Source organism: Mustela putorius, unplaced genomic scaffold (assembly GCF_011764305.1).
Source record: "Mustela putorius furo isolate JIRA1106 unplaced genomic scaffold, ASM1176430v1.1 tig00000095_pilon_pilon_pilon, whole genome shotgun sequence".
NCBI classification, from domain to species: Eukaryota; Metazoa; Chordata; class Mammalia; order Carnivora; family Mustelidae; genus Mustela; species Mustela putorius.
In genome coordinates, this window is record NW_025421280.1 from 31,141,228 (window position 1) to 31,163,628 (window position 22,401).

The 22,401-nt window shown below is 42.2% G+C and overlaps 1 protein-coding gene across 1 annotated transcript in view; it reads left to right on the forward strand.

Annotated features, from left to right (window-relative positions):
• The first annotated feature begins 4,313 nt into the window (after nucleotides 1-4,313).
• The window catches only part of ADGRE3 (adhesion G protein-coupled receptor E3), a 49,749-nt gene continuing 31,661 nt past the window's right edge, over nucleotides 4,314-22,401 (forward strand). Inside the window, exons 1-4 of the mRNA XM_004748211.3 lie at nucleotides 4,314-4,448; nucleotides 11,362-11,412; nucleotides 12,761-12,880; nucleotides 15,882-16,037. Coding sequence (XP_004748268.1) covers nucleotides 4,424-4,448; nucleotides 11,362-11,412; nucleotides 12,761-12,880; nucleotides 15,882-16,037 — 352 coding nt within the window. The 5' untranslated portion in view covers nucleotides 4,314-4,423. The remainder of the gene's footprint in view (nucleotides 4,449-11,361; nucleotides 11,413-12,760; nucleotides 12,881-15,881; nucleotides 16,038-22,401) is intronic.

Here is a 22,401-nt window from a genome sequence, read left to right on the forward strand (position 1 = left end):
TAAAGAACTCAAACTCAACACACAAAAAACAGATAATCATGTCAAAAAAAATGGGAAGAAGACATGAACAGACACTTCTCCAATGAAGACATACAAATGGCTATCAGACACATGAAAAAATGTTCATCATCACAAGCCATCAGGGACATTCAAATTAAAACCACATCTTACACCACTTAGAATGGCCAAAATGAACAAGACAGGAAACAACATGTGTTGGAGGGGATGTGGAAAAAGGGGAATCCTCTTACACTGTTGGTGGGAATGCAAGTTGGTGCAATCATTTTGGAGAGCAGTGTGAAAATTCCTTAAGAAATTAAAAATAGAGCTTCCCTATGACCCTGCAATTTCACTACTGGGTATTTACCCCAAAGATACAAATGGAGTGAAAAGAAGGGCCACCTGTAACCCAATGTTCATAGCAGCAATGGCCACGGTCACCAAACTGTGGAAAAAAACAAGATGCCCTTCAACGGACAAATGGATAAGGAAGATGTGGTCCATATACACTATGGAGTATTATGCCTCCATCAGAAAGGATGAATACCCAACTTCTGTATCAACATGGACCGGACTGGAAGAGATTATGCTGAGTGAAATATGTCAAGCAGAGAGAGTCAATTATCACATGGTTTCACTTATTTGTGGAGCATAAGAAATAATATGGAGGACATGGGGAGATGGAGAGGAGAAGGGAGTTGAGGGAAATTGGAAGGGGAGATGAACCATGAGAGACTATGGACTCTGAAAAACAATCTGAGCATTTTGAAGGGGCGGGGGGTGGGAAGTTGGGCCAGCCTGGTGGTGGGTATTATGGAGGTCATGTATTGCGTGGAGCACTGGGTGTGGTGCATAAACAATGAATTCTAGGACACTGAAAAGTAATTAAAAAAATAAAAAATTTAAAGAAAAAAAAGCCTTCCCTGCAGATGGACCAACTCCACAATGCACAGTCCAGAGCTTTCCTAAGGAATTAAGCTGAGATTATACTCTTGCTGAGACCGCCTCTTTATCTAGCTCCTTCCCCTGCCTACCCTGTTTCCTTAGTACCCTTCTTCCGAGAGCATACTCCTCCAGAATCTCAGGTGCATCCCAGCCTCTACTTTCCCCCCAACAAATTATGTGCACCCCAGTTCCTACCTCAGGATCTCCTTAAAGGCACCTGGCCTAAGACAGTCACAGTATGAAGAATTTTCTATCAATTAGTATAAGCTAACTTTAGCACGATTGTGAAGGTTTTCTGGGAGGAAATGCTTCTGGGTCTTGAGTAACAGGGAGGGGGACTTGCATTAGAGAAAGAAAGGGAGCTCCAGGTAGAGGGAACATTGTGTGCAAAAAAAAAAGACTTATGAGAATAGGGATTTTTGTCTGTTTGCCCACTGTTTTATCCCTTGTGCCTGGAATAGATCAGTGCTCTCTGGGGTTAGGGTGAAGAGTTACCTTGAGCCTGGATTCTGAGGTATGTAGATGCCTGGAGATTCCCACTGTTGAGAGTCAAGTTGCTGGCCTGCCACCCCCTCTAAAGTGCTAGTTCAGGAGAGTCAGGAACTTGAAGTCACTGAGGGCAGCCAGTCCTGAGAGTGGCTGATAACTCCCCTCCAGCCAGGTCTTTATGTCCACCCATTCATTAAATCAGTATTTATTGAGCATGTACTATGTACCAGATGCTGTATGAGACACAGGGACTACAACAATGAATAAACCATGCAAAATTCCTTACCCTGTGGAGCAGCCATTCCACCAGGGCAGAGAAACAGCAAACAAAATAAATGAAATAAATAAGCAAATTGTTTTGTATATTAGAAGGTGGTGGGTACAATGAACAGAAATAACTAAGCAAAGTGAATGGAGGGTGTGTGAGAGAGAGAGAGATTAAAGGAGGCAGAGAGGATGAGGGAGAGGGAGAGAGGGAAATTTTGGACAGGGAGGTCAGAGGAGACCTCAGCAACAAGGGGACACTTAAGCAATGACTTGAAGTCAGCCAGGGAGCCATGTGGTTACATGCGGGAATCAGGAGGAAAGTATTTAGGGCACAACAAGTACAAAAGCCGAGGCAGGAGTATGTCTGGCTTGCTCCAGGAAAGGCAAAGGATGGGTGTGGCTAAATCAGAGAAAGCAGAGGGCAGGGTTGGGGAGACTGGGAGGAGATGAGGGCAAAGAGGTGACCCGGGCAGATCACATGGAGACTTATGGGCTATGGTGAGAACTTTGGCTTTTATTTTAAGTGAAATGGGAGTCAGGATAAATAAATAAATAAATAAATAACAAGTGACGTGGGAGTTATGAAGGCTTTCAGCAGAGGAGGAACAATCTGACTTCGATTTAACAGGATCACATTTGCGTTGACCTCAGTAAAGCTTTATTAAACCTCACAGCCTGGCTGAGATGTGCCTGGAAGAAGCAGAGAGAGATACTAAGCACATTTAGCCTGCAAACTATCCATGGGGCTGTGAGGCAAAGATGTGATGGCTTGGATTCACATTTGAGAAAGCTCTCCCAGCTTCAGGGTGAAGAATGGGGTAGAAGGACAACCAGTTAGGGGGCTATCAAAGTTATCCCAGATCAGAGATGCCTGAGGGACAGAGAAGTTGAGTGACCTTCCCAAAGTCACACAGTAATAAGTGGCAGAGCTTGAACCTGGTGGTCTGGCTCTAGAATCAACACTCTGTAATAGCATAGGTCTGGCCATTAGGTGGCACCACTTGTCTTTCTTGATCAACCCTCACCTCCAACTATCATCACAATCCCAGAGGACCGCTAGGGGGAAAGAACAGGAAGCCCCACCACACAGCTGCTTGGCCATGGGGGACGGTGAGATGTTGAGAGCACAACAAACTTATTAAGCAGGACTTGTGGGCTTTACAACCCCAAAAGCCGGCAAATTCCTCCAAATGCCCCAACCACCTGGGGAAATCTGGGTGTTTTTTTTTTTTCCTTGCTCATACACTTGCCTCCAAGTGTCTCTGGAGTTGACTCTACTTGCTATCTCCCCTTCTTCACCTCCCGTTCTCCCTCAGTCACCTCCATTCTGAACTGCTTTCATCATCATCTTCTCTACCACCTTGACCACTATTGTCACGGTCATCATCACCTCTACCACCTCATCACTGGCATCACCTCCACCATTTTTACTACCCTCATTGCCACCACTACCATCGCCGCCTTCATCATCACCACCAGAGCAACCAGCACAACTATCCCCACCACCACCATCACCTGCACCATCACCTCTACCAGCTTCACCGCCAACATCATCACCACCACCACCATCACCATCACCATCTCCACCACTTCCATCATTGTTATCTTTATCATCATCATCACCACCACCATCCAAACCACTGGAACTTCTCTTGATAAGAAGACAACCTCCCTACTGCTCTGTCCCATCATTATTTTTATGTCTTAATTCAGTCTGGTCTCTTTCCTTTCCCTCCATGACACCAGAGTCTGCTCATTTTCCCCCATCTCTCTAGCCACTCTTGGCCTGTTCCCTCTACTTTCTGTTCCTCCATGCCCTGATTTCTAAATTACTTACCTAGGGCTCTCTTCTCACTCTACAATCTCTCCCTACATGATATCATCTAGTACTATAGCTACAATTACCAACTAGTGATCAGGAGGAAATTCCTCTCTTTTGTGAACTAGACATATATGTAATGAATGTTGAAATCACAGTACCTCAAAATCAACTTACCCAAAACTTAATGCCATCTCTCCCCCAAAAACGTGCTTTTCCACCAAGTTCCCTTTCTCTGTAGTTCTAGATAGAAAACAGATCCTGTCAATAATATTTGCCTTAATAAATATTTGTTGAAAGAGGGAAGGATTTAGATTTTTCTCCCAAATCCTGCAGTTGGTTTGGACTGACCCAAATAACCAAATAATTCATTACCCTCTACTGGGTCTACTTTGAGACTCTAGCCAGATCTGTTGGGGGTCATCTGCTAATGGGGTAAAAATAGCAACATTTGTGAAAAATGACTCCTCGGTATCTTTAGATACCAACAGAGATACCCTAAATTTTGACTTACCCAGCTCAAAACCACAAGGTTATTTAAGCTTTATTTTGACCCCAAAGTCATAACCACTCTGCAGACAATGCTCTGTAACTAAAAGGCCTTCCTTTTAGGACTGATTCTGTCACCCCAAAGGCAATCAACAGCAGCCATGAAAACCTACCATCAAGAAAGCATATGAAAACAAGTGCAGAAAACAGAAAATAAATAAAAAAACAAAAAAGCAGAACCATCAGTCTGATGGTGAAAGACAAGAACAAGTTCCCTTTTCTGATAGAAATGTCCTTAGTCAGCTAACCTATGTGCATCAATTCTCATAAGATTTCCTTGAGATGGAAAAGTGGTGAGTGTAAAGCAGTAAGGAACTTCAAGAGCTGGCCAGCAAGGTTTACCTGTGTGCAAGAATGCGAGGGCCATCACTCCTTCCAGGTATGTGTAACATTGGGAATGACTGTACCCTAACCTACCTCCTATCAGTAGCTGTTAGTTCAATGATTAGCTGTCATTTCCTTCTCTTTCTCCTGCTCAGCTTTAAACATTCTCTCTTTCCCCTGGGGCTGAGGTTTCCTTCCTCACCACCCTGTTCAAACTGTGCTGTCAAATATGCCTAAAATTTTCCTGATGGTCCAATCCAAGGTCCAATCAAACTGTGCTGTCAAATATGCCTAAAATTTTCCTGATGGTCCAATCCAAGGAGTTGATCATCTTCATCTTCACAGGTTTTGTTTTCTAAGTAACATCCTTTTCTCCTTGATAATTCTGTGACCTAGCACTAGCACTGCACTATTTCTCTGCCTCTCTTGCCATTTCTTTTTTCCTCTGTCCTGTACCAAGAATATTAATATTATCCCCCTCTTAGGGATGAGAAAACTGGGGCACAGAGAGATTATAGTGCCTGCTCAAGGGCACACAGCTTGTAAATGGCAGAGTCAGGATACAAACCCAAACTGCCTGGCTCCAGATCTTTGCCATTATGCTCCTTCCACAGGATTCTGCTTAGGTCTCTTTTTCTGCTCCCTCTCCTAGAGAAAACTCTTGATCCTGTGGCTTTAATTGCCACCTCTGTGCAGATGGTTCTCCAACTCTGAAGTCCCGTCCATCCTTCTGGCTCCAGATCAAATAACAATATCAATAACCACAATATCAGCCTTACGTTTATTGAGGGCATGCTTCAGCCTAAAGTTGTTTTACCTTCATTATTGCACAACAGCTTCACATGAAAGATGCAAAATAGCATCACAGAGAGGTTGTAGGACTTGTTTAAAGTCTCACAGCTGTTAAGTTGCAGAGGCAGGTGATAGATCATAAAATCTATCAAAATAATATAAGCTTATTAAAGGCAAATGCCCTGTGCTCTCACCTTTGCAGGCTCTTCCATATCTTATATATAAGTCTGATATATATATATATATATATATATATATATATATATATAATCAAAATGAAGTGAGATAGTGTACAATTTTTTTATATATCTCAATATACATACCTCAATAAAACTTAAACAAAAGGTTAAAAAAGAGACACTCAAGCAAGATATCTCCTGCTTTTTGGCAACTGGAGGTAGAGTCCAGGACAATTCTGGGCTCAATTATTTGTGAATTCAGTTACCTGTGAACTCTCTGCCCATATCACTGGATGCAACAGACAGTGTAACAGAATGAGCATCTGGTCTAGAATAAGAATAGGATTCTAGTGCAAATAAAATGGTAATGGAGACAGCTAGCATTTATGAATTGATTTCTGCCAGACATTGTGCTTCACGCATGCCCTTGTTTATGTCATCACACCCAACCCCAGGTGGTAGACAATGCTGTCACTATATTTCATATAAGGAAACAATTTAAACAATTTGCAAAAATAGCATCCAAGCCACTTGACCTCTACACACGTGTTACCTCATGAACAAAAAGAGTCAGTGTGATTTCTAAAGTTTCTTAGCAGTGTGGGATTCAGGCATGCTCATGACTCTGGGAAAACCCTAATTTAAGATGCATGCACATATTACGGAGCACAGGGTTGCTGGCTAGACTGAAAGGAGACTCTGAAGACTAGCCTTGAGGAAACCTGGTGGTGCCTAGACTACCTGAGCTTTAGGAACTAGGAAACGCTTTTCAACCTATATGTGTTACTAACTGGCTTTGTGAGCTATAGTCATCACTTGGGAAGATGTAGTGTTAGTGCAGCTTCTACAAATTATTTTATTTATTTTATTTGATCTTATCTTATCTTATTTTCTCAATGTTCCAGGAGTTATTGTTTATGCACCACACCCAGGGCTCCATGCAATACGTGCCTTCCTTAATACCCACCACCAGGCTCACCCAACCCCCACCTTCCTACCCTCCAAAACCCTCAGTTTGTTTCTCAGTGCCCACAGTCTCTCATGGTTTATCTCCCCCTCAGATTTCCCCCAATTCACTTTCCTTTCCTTCTCCTAATGTCCTCCGTGTTATTCCTTATGTTCCACAAGTAAGTGAAACCATATGATAATTGCATATCTCTGCTTGACTTATTTCACTCAGCATAATCTCCTCCAGTCCCATCCATGTTGATACAAAAGTTGAATATTCATCCTTTCTGATGAGGCATAATATTCCATTGTATATATGGACCATATCTTCTTTATCCATTAGAATTAATTATTATACAAAAGTAGGGAGTAGGGAAATTTAAAATTTATTTATTTATTTATTTATTTGACAGAGAGAGGGATCACAAGTAGGCAAAAGAGCAGGGAGAGAGAGGGAGGGAAACAGGCTCTCCACTGAGCAGAGAGCCCGATGCGGGACTCAATTCCAGGACCCTGGGATCATGACCTGAGCCGAAGGCAAAGGTTTAACCCACTGAGCCACCCAGGTGCCCCTGGAGCAGGGAAATTTAAATTCATTCGAAAATATGCCAGGGTCCTGCCACTAAGCAGTTCACAGCTCAGCTGAAAATATATTCATTGGGCAAACAAAAATATTCAAAATGCTTCGTGAACACCATTACATAAGTAACTGATTAGAACTGGCACCTTCTTTGATGAAGGACAGAAGCACGGAAGGATGAGTAACAGCCGCCCAAAGACGTCAACATCTTCATCCCCTGGAACCCGTGAATGTGTTACCATAAATGCACAGGGGAGGGAAAATTTCCCCACTGCCCTCTTAGGGTCTCTGGCTGAAAGTCAGAATTAAGCTGACATAAGACAAATTATACAAGTTTTATTGAATTGAAACATGTACACGAAAGCCTTCCCAAGAGAATGAAGACCCAGGGAAATGACCAGAGCACAGAGTTTCTGTGCCTTTTTGACAAAGATATGAATTTGTGAAATGACAAGGCAAAGGGGTTAGGAATAGTGAATTGTGAGAAAGTGACTAGGAGTTCTGTCAGAGGGAAAACTGGAGGAAGACAAGGACTGTTTCTGGGTTTTTTTTTTTAATTATTATTATTTTTTTATTTGACAGACGGAGATCACAAGCAGACAGAGAGGCAGGCAGAGGGAGAGGGAAGCAGGCTCCCGGCTGAGCAGAGAGCCTGATGTGGGGCTCGATCCCAGGACCCTGGGATCATGACCTGAGCCGGAGGCAGAGGCTTTAACGCACTGAGCCACCCAGGTGCCCCGACAAGGGCTGTTTCAATGAGTGTGTTTGTACACATCCATTTCTGTGTTCATTCCCGGTCTCTGGTGATAAGGACATTCTTTTCTTCCAGGCACAGGGAGGGCAGCCTTGTCAAGGGAGATTTTATGGCCTGATTTCAAGTAGGAAAAACGAAGTCAGAAAGCCCTTCCTACATGTGCTGTTTCTCAGGTGGCTTCCACTCCAAATAACCAAGATGCCAAAGCGGCATATTTGGGGGTGGCATGTCCTGAGAACTTCACATGGTCAAAGGGACTTTAGAGATATGGATTAAGCTAATAATCTTGAGCTGGGGAGATTATCCTGGATTATACAGGCAGGCCCATTATAATCATGAGGGTCCTGATAAGAGGGAAGCGGGACACGAGAAAGGAAGGCGCTGTGCTGCTGGCTCTGAGGATGGGAGAGGAGACCGCGAGCATGGAATGTGGGTCACCTCTGACAGCTGGCCGTGGAAGGAAATGGATTCTCCCCTAGAGCTTCCAAAAGGAGGCAATCCAGCTGACAGCTTAATGTCAGCCCAGTGAGACTAACTTGGGATGTCTGGCTTACAGAACTACATGGAAATACATTTCTGCTGTTTTTAAGCCACAAAATTCGGGGTGATTTGTCAGCAATCAGAAACTCTTACAGGGAACCAAAAAAAGTTAGTACTGCCCTCCCTCCCACACTTAAGGGTCACTGCTAAGCCCATAGGGCTTTGTCTTCCAAATCTGGCCATTGGTCTAGATGGCCCCCAAATAACCAAGTAACCTATCACACCTCCTACTGGGCTATAACATCTAGGGAACTACATATACTGGAAGAAAAGGCACCCTTGCCCTAAACCACTGCCCTGGAAACATGCCAATCTCAACACCAGCCCTTGGGCATGCAGCTTGTACGGAATTTCTACAAGAGAGGTCGTGGGGTATGGTAGGTTATCAGTAGGGATCCACACCTGAGTTTAATCTCAGCTCTGCCACTAACTAGCTCTGGGAAATGGAACAAACACCTTAGCCCTTCTGTGCCTCTGTTTCCTAATGTTCACAACCAGGATCATGCTAATAGCACTCACCTCCTAAAGTCGTTGCAAAGCTGAATTAAATTCTTGTGCCTGGTGCTTAGAATAATGCCTGGCATGTAGTAAGGGCTCTTTTCCCTTTAGATGTTGTTGAGGCTGGCCTTCGTATTTTGCTCAACCCCCCACCAAGGAAATCCTCTCTCCAAGACATAGTATCTCTCTCCAAGGAAAGTTTCATTGATGTGTTTGTAGGCAGGGTGGAGGGGTGGTTGCATCGTAGGGCATGCTGCATTTTACTCCAAAAATTCCCATCTCCTCCAAGTCTTGCTTCAGAGACACCAGCTGCCACATCTCCTGAGCTTCCCCAGGGAAGACACACATGCCTCATCTTCTCTAGACTCTCAGCCTCAGACTGTTCTCAATCACCTGATTCCAATCCTTCATGCACAGGAATTGAAATGACCCCAGTCCCACCTACCTAGTCCACCCTGACCTACACCTATCACCCCACTTGATAAACAGAGACCCTTCTATTACCAGGAAACACTTTTCTTTTTTTTAATTTTAGCCTTATTGAGGTATAATCAAGACATTTAAAAAGCACATATTTAATGTATACATCTTATGAGTTTATATGTATGCATACACCATACACCCATAATACCATCATCACCACAATGAAGTCATCAAACATATCCATCACCTCCAAAAATTTCCCTCTGTGTGTGTGTGTTTAGTGAGAACACATAACATGAGATCTATTCTTTTAACATATCTTGAAGTGCACAACACAGCATTGTTACTAACTATAGGTACTACGTTTTATGGCAGAACTCTAGAACTTATTCACCTTATGCAACAAAACATTATACCCTAGCCCCTGTCAACCATCAATCTATTCTCTTCCGTGAGTTTGACTACTTTAGATATTTCATGTAAGTGGAATTGTGCAGTATCTGTCCTTCTGTGTTCGACTTATCTCACTCAGAGTAATGTCTTCTAGTTTCATAGATATTGCCACAAATGACAGGATTTCCTTCTCTCTTAAGGCCTAATAATATTCCATTGTGTATATATACACCACATTTTATCCATTTATCTGCACAATCCACTTTCTCAAGGGTTAACCAAAGTTGCAAATAAGGTGACTGATCACCAGAGTAAATGTCAACCAGTATAAACCACTAATTGAGAAGAGCCACTAATTGGTTGTTCATATTGAAATATTCCCACACCATTTGTAAATAATCATTGCCCAGAACTAGCTCCCACCACACTCCTGCCAGCCCAGACCCTGCCCTGAGATTCCACCCACCTCCCCACAATTCAGCAGCTAAAATAATATCTGCTGCAACAGAGAACCATCTCCAGTGTCCTCTGATTGGCCAATTCCTGCACCATACCAGCTGTTAATATTGTCCTTACAAATGGCAAATAATTCTAAACATTAGTATGTAATAAGGAAATGAAAAGAAGGTGAGGCAAGAACTAGCAATCAGAGTGTTATCGGATTTCTCAGGAAAGGGGAAGAGAAGTTACCCATCCATCCAGTAGCTTCAGGTCTTTGCAGAAACAAGAACATGGCTGCTGACCCCACCAGCAGGTAGGAAGGTTTGGGAAAGAGAAAAGAACACTTTATCAACCACGGTAAAGGCAGTCTGAATTTCCCAAGAAGACAAAAAAAAAAAAAAAAATACTCCCCTTTCAAGAAATGTTTCTAGAATCTCACCAGTCCTCCCTCTAGAAGAGGACCAATCCCCCTCCATTTGAATCTTATAACCAAGAAAATGTGGTGGAAATAGAGTTGCATGACTTCCAGGGCTGGATCTTTTTTTTTTTTTTAAGATTTTATTTATTTATTTGACAGAGAGAGATCACAAGTAGGCAGAGAGGCAGGCAGAGAGAGAAAGGAGGAGGAAGCAGGCTCCCTGCCAAGCAGAGAGCCAGATGCAGGACTCGATCCCAGGACACTGAGATCATGACCTGAGCCGAAGGCAGAGGCTTAACGCACTGAGCCACCCAGGTGCCCCAGGGCTGGATCTTAATGGGAGATGTAGTCTTTTTGCCTGGGGCACCCCTACTTAGAGCTCTGAATTACCATGGGGTCTGCATGCCTGAGGTCATCATGTTGGGAGGAAAGCCAAAATTCCCCAAGTCTGAGGCTACGTGAAGTGATGGCAGCTCCCATCCAGTTCCCAGCTGCTCCAGCCCCAGACACAGCCCGACTGCGACTGTATAAGAAACCCCTACCAGAATCACCCACCTGAGCTTTTCCCAGATTCCCAAAACACAGAAACCATGAGAGGTAAGAAAATGGTCATCGCTGGCTTTTTTTTTTTAAAGATTTTATTTATTTATTTGACAGACGGAGATCACAAGCAGACAGAGAGGCAGGCAGAGAGGAGGAAGCAGACTCCCCGCTGAACAGACAGCCCGATGTGGGGCTCGATCCCAGGACCCTGGGATCATGACCCCAGCCGAAGGCAGAGGCTTTAACCCACTGAGCCACCCAAGTGCCCCGGTCATTGCTGTTTTAAGCCATTACATTTTGTAAGCCGTTACATTTCAGGTGGGACTAGGGTAACTTCAATTCCTGTGCATGAAGGACTGGGATCAACAGCCATGGATAACTGACACACAGCCCTTGAAGAATGTCCTGGAATCTTTCCTCATTCAGTTCATGTATCTCCCTTCTGCTTCCCTGTTCCAGGACTCTGTTTTCTGCTGAGTTTATCAGAAGTTATGGCTCAAAAGTCCATAGGTAAGTGCTCAATGCCTGACTTCTCCACAGCCAGAGACCAGGAAATGTATAGACCAAGGGCACACCTCTAACCACTCATATCCTGCACGGAGCTAGAGCAAAGGGTCTTGTTCTGGCAGTAGAACTCAGGGATGTTTGCTCCTGTGATTCTTTTTAATTCATCATTACATCAAATTTTAATATGTCTTTTTTTTTAAGTTTCATTTATTTATCTCTACATCCAATGTGGGGCTCAAACTCACGACCCCAAGATTAAGAGTCACATACTCTTCCCACTGTGCCAGCCAGGCGCCCCTTAATATATCTTTTTATTTTACAGTCCTTTGTCTATTCATTTGCTTTCAGTAACCACCATGTGCCCAATGTAGGAATAAAACAGCAGCTGAAATGCACAAAGTCTCACGAAGTGAGCATTCCAGTGGCAAGACACACAGCATGATGGTAACCATTCCATTCTGATCATAAGCAAGCCCCCTCCCAAAAAAGATGAACAAGATGACATCAGGCTAACTTTAAACCCTTGGAGATCTCACTAGATTCTAATTCAGCAGGTCTAGCATGGGGCCTGAGATTCTGCCTTTCTAGCCAACCTCCGGGGGATGCCTTCTGAGCAGCCAGACCGTCTGCTGTGGCCCCCATCATGTTCCCTCTCCCCATGAACACTGCACAGTTCTCAGTTTTCTCCACTGGACCCAAAGTTCGAGATACTTCCTCAGCTCAGTTCATTCCCAAGAGGTCTCAAATTGAGATCTTTCCTGTCTCCCTGTTCAAATGAAGTTATACATAGGGTTACAAAGATCATGTGTACCCATATCAGGATATACCTCCTGTGGACCCCTACAAATTTAAATCTTTATAATCCTAGCTGATACTTTCTATGTGCCAGGCACTGCCCAACACACTTCATATGTATTAATTCAGTTACTCTTCACAATAACCCAGTTTACAGAGGAGGGTATTGAGGCACAGAGGGGTTAAGACATTTGTGCAAAGATACACAGCTGGTAAGTGGCAGAGTCAGAATCGAACCCAGGGCCTTAACCAATTCATTCCCCCTTTTATAAATTCTGCAGTGATCCTGAGAATAGCACAATTTCATCACCTTGAAATTTTTGTGTTAAAATTAATTTAACGCCAACCTCTGTCCTTTATCATGCAAAAGAATCTCACTTTTTTCTGTAACTTGGGTTTGGTGTCTCTCATTTTTTAATGTACTGAGATTTCAAGAGAGACAAAGGGTGTAGGCTTCCTTATCCTCATGAGATCCTGGCTGGAGGCCAAGTCAAATGATAACAGGACATCTCTTAACCCCAGCAGATGTTTGACCTGCCCCTCTTTCTCCCTGCAGCTTCTTGTAACTGCCCCCAGCATGCTGACTGTGTCAACAGCACTCATTGTACTTGCAAACATGGATACACCTCTATGCACGGGGAGGAATTCTTCACATTTCCCTTGGCTACATGCGAAGGTAAGGGACAGTTTTCAAACCATCCAGAGGCAGGAGTAGAAGGAAGACAGCATAAGGACCATGGGGAGGCAAATACCAATAATGTGCACTGCTAAAAAAAACAAAAACTTAACAACTCCACCCTCATCAAGAAAGAAATGTTTTCATGAAATCAGTATTTCTTCTTTGTTTTTTTTTTTTAAGAGAAAGAGCCCAAGTAGGGGGGAAGGGGCAGAGGGATAGGAAGAGAGAGAGAATCCCAAGCAGGCTCCATGCCCAGCAGAGCTCAACATGGGGCTCAATCTCATGACCGTGAGATCATGACCTGAGCTGAAACCAAGAGTTAGATGCTTAACTAACTGAGCCACCCAGGCACACCATCATTTCCCTTTATTTACTTGGAAGTCCTAATACACTATTCCACCCCATTTATGACTACCGAGTTCTCTTAACTTCATATTCAAACATGTGTTTCTCTACTATTTTTTTTAACTCATCAATTATTTCCCCTTTCAAGGTGCATTGTTTGCCCCATCATTTCAGGAGAAGGGAGTGAGAGTACCCTCCCCATGATGAGTACTGAGTGACATACAGAATTGTTGAATCACCATATTGCCTACCTAGAACTAAAATAATACTGTATGTTAATCATACTGGCACTTTTTTAAAAAGATCCTTCTCACCCTCACTTCCGCTCCCCCAGTGAAGAGATAAGATCTTTAAAATACCGTAATTTCAACCCCTCCCTATCTCCCCTGCCACCCCCCACACACACTCCTTAACTTTATCTCCAGGTTCACTGCTCACCCCTGCTTCCTCTTCCCTTCCTTTCCCCTACATTGAGGTTTCTGTACTTCCTTGTTTCACACTTGTTAATCTGTTGGGTTTTTTTGAGAACTTTCTCATGTGCTTTCTTCAAACTGGCCCACATAGCTAATGTCTCTCTCCACGAATGCACCATCTTGTATTTCTTGGCTCTAACGAGTAGGTTCTATCCTGCCTCGGAGGGAGCTTTTTCATTCCATCCTCTTAACCAAGCGATTCATCAGTGAATAATACCCCAGTGATCACAGAACTAACTGTCTTCAAGCATACAGGGTCGCAAACAAAAATCCCAAAGCCAATCTGAGTCTCATCCCTTTGCAGTGACTTCTGTCTCAGACAGGTTTCTTGCAGACGCCCCAGAAAGAACATCCCTACTCTTCATTGGCTGGGGGTGAGACATGAAAGCTGGAAGGGAGGCTGGAGAGAGAGTGCCTGGGTGATGGGAACAAGACAGCCTCCTCAAAACAGAACGGTGGTTGAACAGACAACCGAGAGCATCTGCTCTATTATATCACAATCTGAAAATTCCCATCTCCATGTTTGCCATACCAGTTTGGGAAATCACACATCTTTGCTACCCACCTGACATTTACAAAGGGGCTACTGTGACCCTTAGGACTGGGGACACATTGACTTAATCAAGACATTCTAACTCAATTAGTTAATCTAGCAAATGTATTACTCTTGGGCTGCTATGACAAAACTCAGACCGGGTGGCTTAAACAACAGGAATTTATTTTCTCACAGTTCTGGATTCTGGGAAGCCTGTGATCAAGGTTCTAGCAGTTCCACTTTCTCAGGAGGCCTCTCTTCCTGGCTTGAAGATGCCTGTCTTCTTACTCCATCTTTACATGGTCTTTCCTCACTCTGTGCACATAGTGGTCAGGCAGATGGAAAAGTTCTCTTGTCTCTTCTTCTACAGACATTAATCCTAACAGATCAAGACCCCATTCTTACAACCTCATTTAACCTCAGTTACATCCTTAGAGGCCCCATTTCCAAATACAGCCACATGAGAAGTTAGGGTTTCAACATGTTGAAATAAAGAGATATACATACAGTTCATAACAGCAGACATAGTCAATTTCCCACTTATTTGCTCTCAGCACTTGCCATTCTTTTGCACACCAAATCTAAGGCTCTCTCTGTCTACTGAAGACTACTCAGCTCATGCTCAAAACAGTTGGAAGTACCAGAGAGTTAATTATCCCTGCAAGCACTTCTCTGTTGATAAATAATATTTGGCAGATAAAAACATTGCCAACAAAAGCCAAATTATGGAAAGACCCCAATGTCCATCAACTGTGAATGGATAAAGAAGAAGATGTGGTGTGTGGGTGTGTAGGTGTGTATGCATGCGATGGAATATTACTCAACCATGAAAAAGAATGAAATCTTGCCATTTGCAATGACATGGATGGAGCTAAAGTGTATTATGCTAAGCAAAATAAGCCAGTCAGGAAAAGACAAATACCATATGATTTCACTCATCTGTGGAATTTAAGAAACAAAACAGAGGAGCGCAGAGGAAACTGGGAAAACAGAGAGAGGGAACCATAGAGACTCTTAACTACAGAGAACAAGCTGAGGGTTGCTGGAGGGGTGGTGGGTGGTGGGTGGGGGATGGGCTAGATGGGTGATGGGGATTAAGGAGGACATTTCTTGTAATGAGCCCTGGGTGTGTAACTGGTGAATCACTAAATACTACTCCCAATATTACACTATGTGTTAACCAATTATGATTTAAATAAGAACTTAAGAGAAAAAAAAAAAAAGATTTGGCAGATAAATACCCCAGCCCCCTCACTCCTTGGGAAGTCACTCTGCAGCGTGTGCTCTACACTGCCTCCCAGAGGGTCCCAGGGATATCGAGTCCCAGTTGTCCACAGCAGAAACTTCCCTGTTTACTTTCTGCCTGGCTTTCCCTGTCTTATTTCACCACTTCCCTTCCAGGGTTTTCTGGGATCACCTCCCACATAAAGTACTTGAACATGAATTCTTGTCTCAGTGTCTACTTCTCAGAGAATCCAACCAAAGTCAAAGAGGAAAGGGAAGAACAAAGACAACCCACTAACTTAAATGAGTTGTCCTGGAAAACCAGGACAGATTGGGTGGAAAGGGTATGGCCTCTGGCACATATTAGATGTTCTATAAATCTTTGTCAAATTAATGGCCAAATTCCTCTTTTGTGTTCCAGATATTGATGAATGTAAACCACCCATTAGTATATATTGTGGAGAAAATGCTGCATGTCAGAATACTGATGGAGGTTTCTACTGTCACTGTAATCCTGGATACAAACTTCTCTCTGGGGCTCCACAATTCCAGAATCCCAATGAAAACACTTGTCAAAGTAAGGAAATTCTTGTCTTCTTGTCTCTCTATATATTTTTCATTGAGTATAATGCCAGATGTGTGTGTGTGTGTGTGTGTGTGTGTGTGTGTGTGTGTGTTGTGTATAGAGAGGTTAGTACAGGTTTCCATTTTCTGGATGATGAAAAGAGGATACAAAAAGAAAGAAGGAAATTTAGAGAAATAATGGGGGCTAATAAGACAAGTGGACTTTGGATATAGAGGTAACAAGGTGCTAACTGAGACAGGATTCTTTGAGTTGCAAAAAAGAGCTCACTCAAGCTAACTTAAACAGAAAAGGTGAGTTTATGATAAGGATGCATGGGTATGTCTTGGAACTCAAGAACAAGAACAAAGCAGGGCTTCTAGAATGAACTGAAATAGAGACTCTTATCAAGACACTTCAGGCTCTGAAACTCTTTGGGTCTGCTCCTTTCTTCTTGTTCATTGAAAACTGGGTTTCTCTGCCTTTTTAGTCCACAGAACAGGAAATACACCCACTGAGAAGTCCAAATTTTACACTGTTAATGATCAAACTACCCAAAGAGAGATCAACAGACTCTCTTTTGGACTTAATTGTAAGTTCTTTGGAAATGTACCAATTAGTCCAGTTTGAGTTATATGCCCACCCTTAGATCTGTGTTGAGGGGGAAGCACCATATTGTATAAGCATGAGCACTCTCATGGAAACCACATAGACAGGGAAATCTATGCACAAGAAATGTGGGAGATGTAACTGGAAAACACAAGGGGAAGATGGTGGGGTAGGAACATCCTGAGCTCACCTCTTTCCATGAACACACCAAGGATACAACTACAAAGAGAGCAACTCTCTCTCTCTCTCTTTCTCTCTCTCTCTCTCCAAGAGTGACATGAAGACTAGCAGAGCAGCTCTCCCACAGCTAAAGAAAGAGATAAAGCCATATCAAGAAAGGTAGGAGGAGCAAAGACATGGTCAGGTCAGGAACCAAAACCCCCAGTGGGACAACCACAAGCTGGAGGAATGTTACAAGTGCAAAAGTTCTCCCTGAGCCACAAAGAGTTCAAGCTCACACCCTGGGGACCTGCAAGGCAAGCTCCCATAATGGTCCTGCAAGGACCAGAAAGGCAAGCTCCCATAATGTCTGGTTTTGAAAATCAATAGGGCATATTGATCAATAATTACTTTAAATGTAAATGCTCTAATCAAAAGACTTAAGGTGGCTAAATTTATTTTTAAAAATCCATCTATATGCTGCCTGCAAGAGACTCACTTCAGATCTGAAGACATATATAGATCAAAAGTGAAGGGATGGACAAAGGTATTCAACCAAATGTAAACAAACAAACAACAAAAAGCTGGGGTAGTGATACTTACAAAGATTGTCCTTACGTAATGATAAAGGAATCACTCGAACAAGAGGATACAACAATTGCAAATATCTATGCACCCACCATTGGAGCATCTAAATATATAAAGCAAATATTAACAGACATAAGGGATTGCTTCTACTTCCTTGGTGTTCATTGTGATCTCTCCCTTTTCATTCATAATTTTATGTATTTGAGGTTTCTCTCTTTTCTTTTGGATTAGTGTCACCAATGGTTTATCAATCTTATTGATTCTTTCAAAAAAAACAGCTTCTAGTTTCATTGATATGTTCTACTGTATCTCTGGTTTCTACCTCATTGATCTCAGCTCTAATCTTGATTATTTCCCTTCTTATGTGTGGAGTTGGTTTGATTTGTTGTTGATTCTCCAGTTCTTTAAGGTGTAGAGAAAGCTGCTGTGTTCTGGATTTTTCAATTTTTTTGAGGGAGACTTGGATGGCTATGTATTTCCCCCTTAGGACCGCCTTTGCTGTATCCCATAGGGTTTGGATGGAAGTGTCTTCATTGTCATTGGTTTCCATGAATTGTTTCAGTTCTTCCTTGATCTCCTGGTTGATCCAAGCATTCTTAAGCAAGGTGGTATTTAGCTTCCAGATGTTTGAGTTCCTTCGGAACTTTTCCTTGTGATTGAGCTCCAGTTTCAAAGCATTGTGATCTGAGAATGTGCAGGGAATAATCTCAGTCTTTTGGTATCGGTTGAGTCCTGATTTCTGATCCAGTATGCGGGCTATTCTGGAGAAGGTTCCATGTGCACTTGAGAAGAATGAGTATTCTGTTGTTTTAGGGTGGAATGTTCTGTATATATCTATGAGGTCCATCTGGTCCAATGTGTCATTCAATGCTCTTGTTTCTTTATTGATTTTCTGCTTCGATGATCTATTTCTGAGAGAGGTGTGTTAAGATCTCCAATGATTAGTGTATTCATATCAATATGACTCTTTATCTTGATTAACAGTTTTCTTATGTAATTGGCTGCTCCCATATTGGGGGCATAGATATTTACAATTGTTAGATCATCTTGGTGGATAGTCCCTTTAAGAATGAAGTACTGTCCTTCTGTATCCTTGACTACAGTCTTTAGTTTAAAATCTAATTTATCTGATATGAGAATTGCTACCCCAGCCTTTTTTTGAGGCCCATTGGCATGAAAGATGCTTCTCCATCCCTTCACTTTCAGTCTGGGTCTATCTTTAGGTTCAAAATGGGTCTCTTGTAGACAACATATGGATGGGTCATCAGAAGTTATTATCAACAGTTATATGCCAATAAGCTAAGCAACCTAGATGAAATGGATGCATTCCTGGAAAACTATAAACTCCCAAAATTGAATCAGGAAGAAATTGACAACCTGAATAGACCAATATCTAGTAACAAGATTGAAGTGGTGATCAAAAACCTCCCAAAACACAAGAGCCCAGGACCTGATGGAATCCCTGGGGAATTCTACCAAACTTTCAAAGAAGAAATAACACCTATTCTCCTGAAGCTTTTTCAAAAAATTGAAGCAGAAGGAAAACTTCCTGACTCTTTCTATGAAGCCAGCATTACCCTGATCCCCAAGCCAGGCAAAGACCCTACCAAAAAGGAGAATTCCAGACCAATATCACTGATGAATATGGATGCTAAGATTCTCAACAAGATCTTAGCAAACAGGATCCAACAGCACATTAAAAAGATAATCACCCATGACCAGGTGAGATTCATCCCTGGGCTACAAGGATGGTTCAACATTTGCAAATCAATCAATGTGATAGAACAAATTAATAAGAGAAGAGAGAAGAACCACATGGTCCTCTCAATTGATGCAGAAAAAGCATTTGACAAAATCCAGCATCCGTTCCTGATTAAAACGCTTCAAAGTATAGGGATGGAGGGAACATTCCTGAACTTCATCAAATCTATCTATGAAAGACCCACAGCAAATATCATCCTCAATGGGAAAAAGTTTGCGTCCTTCCCGTTGAGATCAGAAACACGACAAGGATGCCCACTCTCACCACTCTTGTTCAACATAGTATTAGAAGTCCTAGCAACAGCAATCAGACAACAAAGAGAAATAAAAGGTATTCAAATTGGCAATGAAGAAGTCAAACTCTCTCTCTTCACAGATGACATGATTCTTTATATGGAAAACCCAAAAGACTCCACTCCCAAACTACTAGAACTCATACAACAATTCAGCAACATGGCAGGATACAAAGTCAATGTGCAGAAATCAGTGGCTTTCTTATACACTAATAATGAAAATACAGAAAGGGAAATTAGAGAATCGATTCCATTTACTATTGCACCAAGAAACATAAGATACCTGGGAATAAACCTAACCAAAGAGGTAAAGGATCTGTATTCGAGGAACTACAGAACACTCATGAAAGAAATTGAAGAAGACACAAATAGATGGAAGACCATTACATGCTCTTGGATAGGAAGAATAAACATTGTTAAAATGTCTATACTGCCTAGAGCAATCTATACTTTTAATGCTATTCTGATCAAAATTCCATCAGTATTCTTCAAAGAGCTGGAGCAAATGATCCTAAAATTTGTATGGAATCAGAAGAGACCCCGAATCGCTAAGGAAATGTTGAAAAACAAAAATAAAACTGGGGGTGCCACGTTACCTGATTTCAAGCTTTACTACAAAGCTGTGATCACCAAGACAGCAGTGGAACAGAGTAGAGAGCCCAGATATGGACCCTCAACTCTATGGTCAATTAATCTTCAACAAAACAGGAAAAAATATTCAGTGGGAAAAAGACAGTCTCTTCAATAAATGGTGCTGGGAAAACTGGACAGCTATATGTAGAAGAATGAAACTCGACCATTCTCTTACACCGTGCACAAAGATAAACTCAAAATGGATAAAAGACCTCAATGTGAGACAGGAATCCATCAGAATCCTAGAGGAGAAAATAGGCAGTAATCTCTTCGATATCAGACACAGCAACTTCTTTCAAGATATGTCTCCAAAGGCAAAGGAAGCAAAAGTGAAGATGAACTTTTGGGACTTCATCAAAATCAAAAGCTTCTGCACAGCCAAGGAAACAATCAAAAAAACAAAGAGGCAACCCACGGAATGGGAGAAGATATTTGCAAATGACAGTACAGACAAAAGGCTGATATCCAGGATCTATAATGAACTCCTCAAACTCAACACACACAAAACAAACAATCATATCAAAAAATGGGCAGAAGATATGGACAGACACTTCTCCAATAAAGACATACAAATGGCTCTCAGACACATGAAAAAATGTTCATCACTAGCTGTCAGTTTCAAATTAAAACTACATTGCGAGGGGCACCTGGGTGGCTCAGTGGGTTAAAGCCTCGGCTCAGGTCATGATCCCAGGGTCCTGGGATCGAGCCCCACATCAGGCTCTCTGCTCAGCGGGGAGCCTGCTTCCTCCTCTCTCTCTGCCTGCCTCTCTGCCTACTTGTGATCTCTCTCTGTCAAATAAATAAAATTCTTTAAAAAAAAAAAAAACTACATTGCGATATCACCTTACACCAGTTAGAATGACCAAAATTAGCAAGACAGGAAACAACATGTGTTGGAGAGGATGTGGAGAAAGGGGAACCCTCATACACTGTTGGTGGGAATGCAAGTTGGTGCAGCCTCTTTGGAGAACAGTGTGGAGATTCCTCAAGAAATTAAAAATAGAACTTCCCTATGACCCTGCCATTGCACTCCTGGGTATTTACCCCAAAGATACAGATGGAGTGAAAAGAAGGGCCATCTGTACCCCAATGTTTATAGCAGCAATGGCCACGGTCGCCAAACTGTGGAAAGAATCAAGATGCCCTTCAACGGACAAATGGATAAGGAAGATGTGGTCCATATGCACTATGGAGTATTATGCCTCTATCAGAAAGGATGAATACCCATCTTTTGTAGCAACATGATGCGACTGGAAGAGATTATGCTGAGTGAGATAAATCAAGCAGAGAGAGTCAATTATCATATGGTTTTACTTATTTGTGGAGCATAACAAATAGCATGGAGGACATGGGGAGTTAGAGAGGAGAAGGGAGTTGGGCGAAATTGGAAGGGGAGGTGAACCATGAGAGACTATGGACTCTGAAAAACAATCTGAGGGTTTTAAAGGGGTGGGGTGTGGGAGGTCGGGGTACCAGGTGGTGGGTATTATAGAGGGCACGGATTGCATGGAGCAATGGGTGTGGTGCAAAAATAATACTGTTATGCTGAAAATAAAAAATAAATTTAAAAAAAAGCAGACATAAAGGGAGAAAATGACAGTAATTCAATAATAGTTGGGTACTTTAACACTCCACTTACATAAATGGAAAGATCAGACCAAAAATCAGTACGGAAATAGTGGCTTTAAGTAATCTCTGCACCCAGCATGGGGCTTGAACCCATTACCCCAAGATCAAGACTAAGGCTCCAGCCAGGAGCCTCAGACCTAAAATCTTCAGAAACAGTAAAAGCAGTTCTAAGAAGGAAGTTTATAATAATACAGGCCTACTTCAAGAGACAAGAAAAATCTCAAACAATAAAACCTTAGACCTAAAGGAATAGAAAAAAAAAAAAAAGAAGAACAAAGCCCAAAGCTAGTAGAAGGAAGGAAATAATAAAGAGCAGAAGAGAAATAAACTAAACAGAGACCAAAAAAAGCAATAGAAAAAAGTCAATGAAACTAAGAGTGGGTTCTTTGAAAAGATAAACAAGAAATAAACCCGTAGTCAAGCTCATCAAGAAAAAAAGAAATTAATTCATTAAATGAGCATATAGACCAGGTTATATACCTCACAGAGCTGCTGCAAAGATAATTGAGGCTTAAATGAAACACTACAAACAGGGCACTTAAGACAGTGCCCACAAATGTTTGCTAATATAGTTCGTATTTCATCTGATTCTTCAAAGTGTGTAAGTAAGTGTGTGTGTGTGTGTATATATATATATCCTTGCTCCTTGAGCAGAAGACAAGAAATTAAAAATAGTCTTCTTCTCCAAAGAAGACTTACAATGA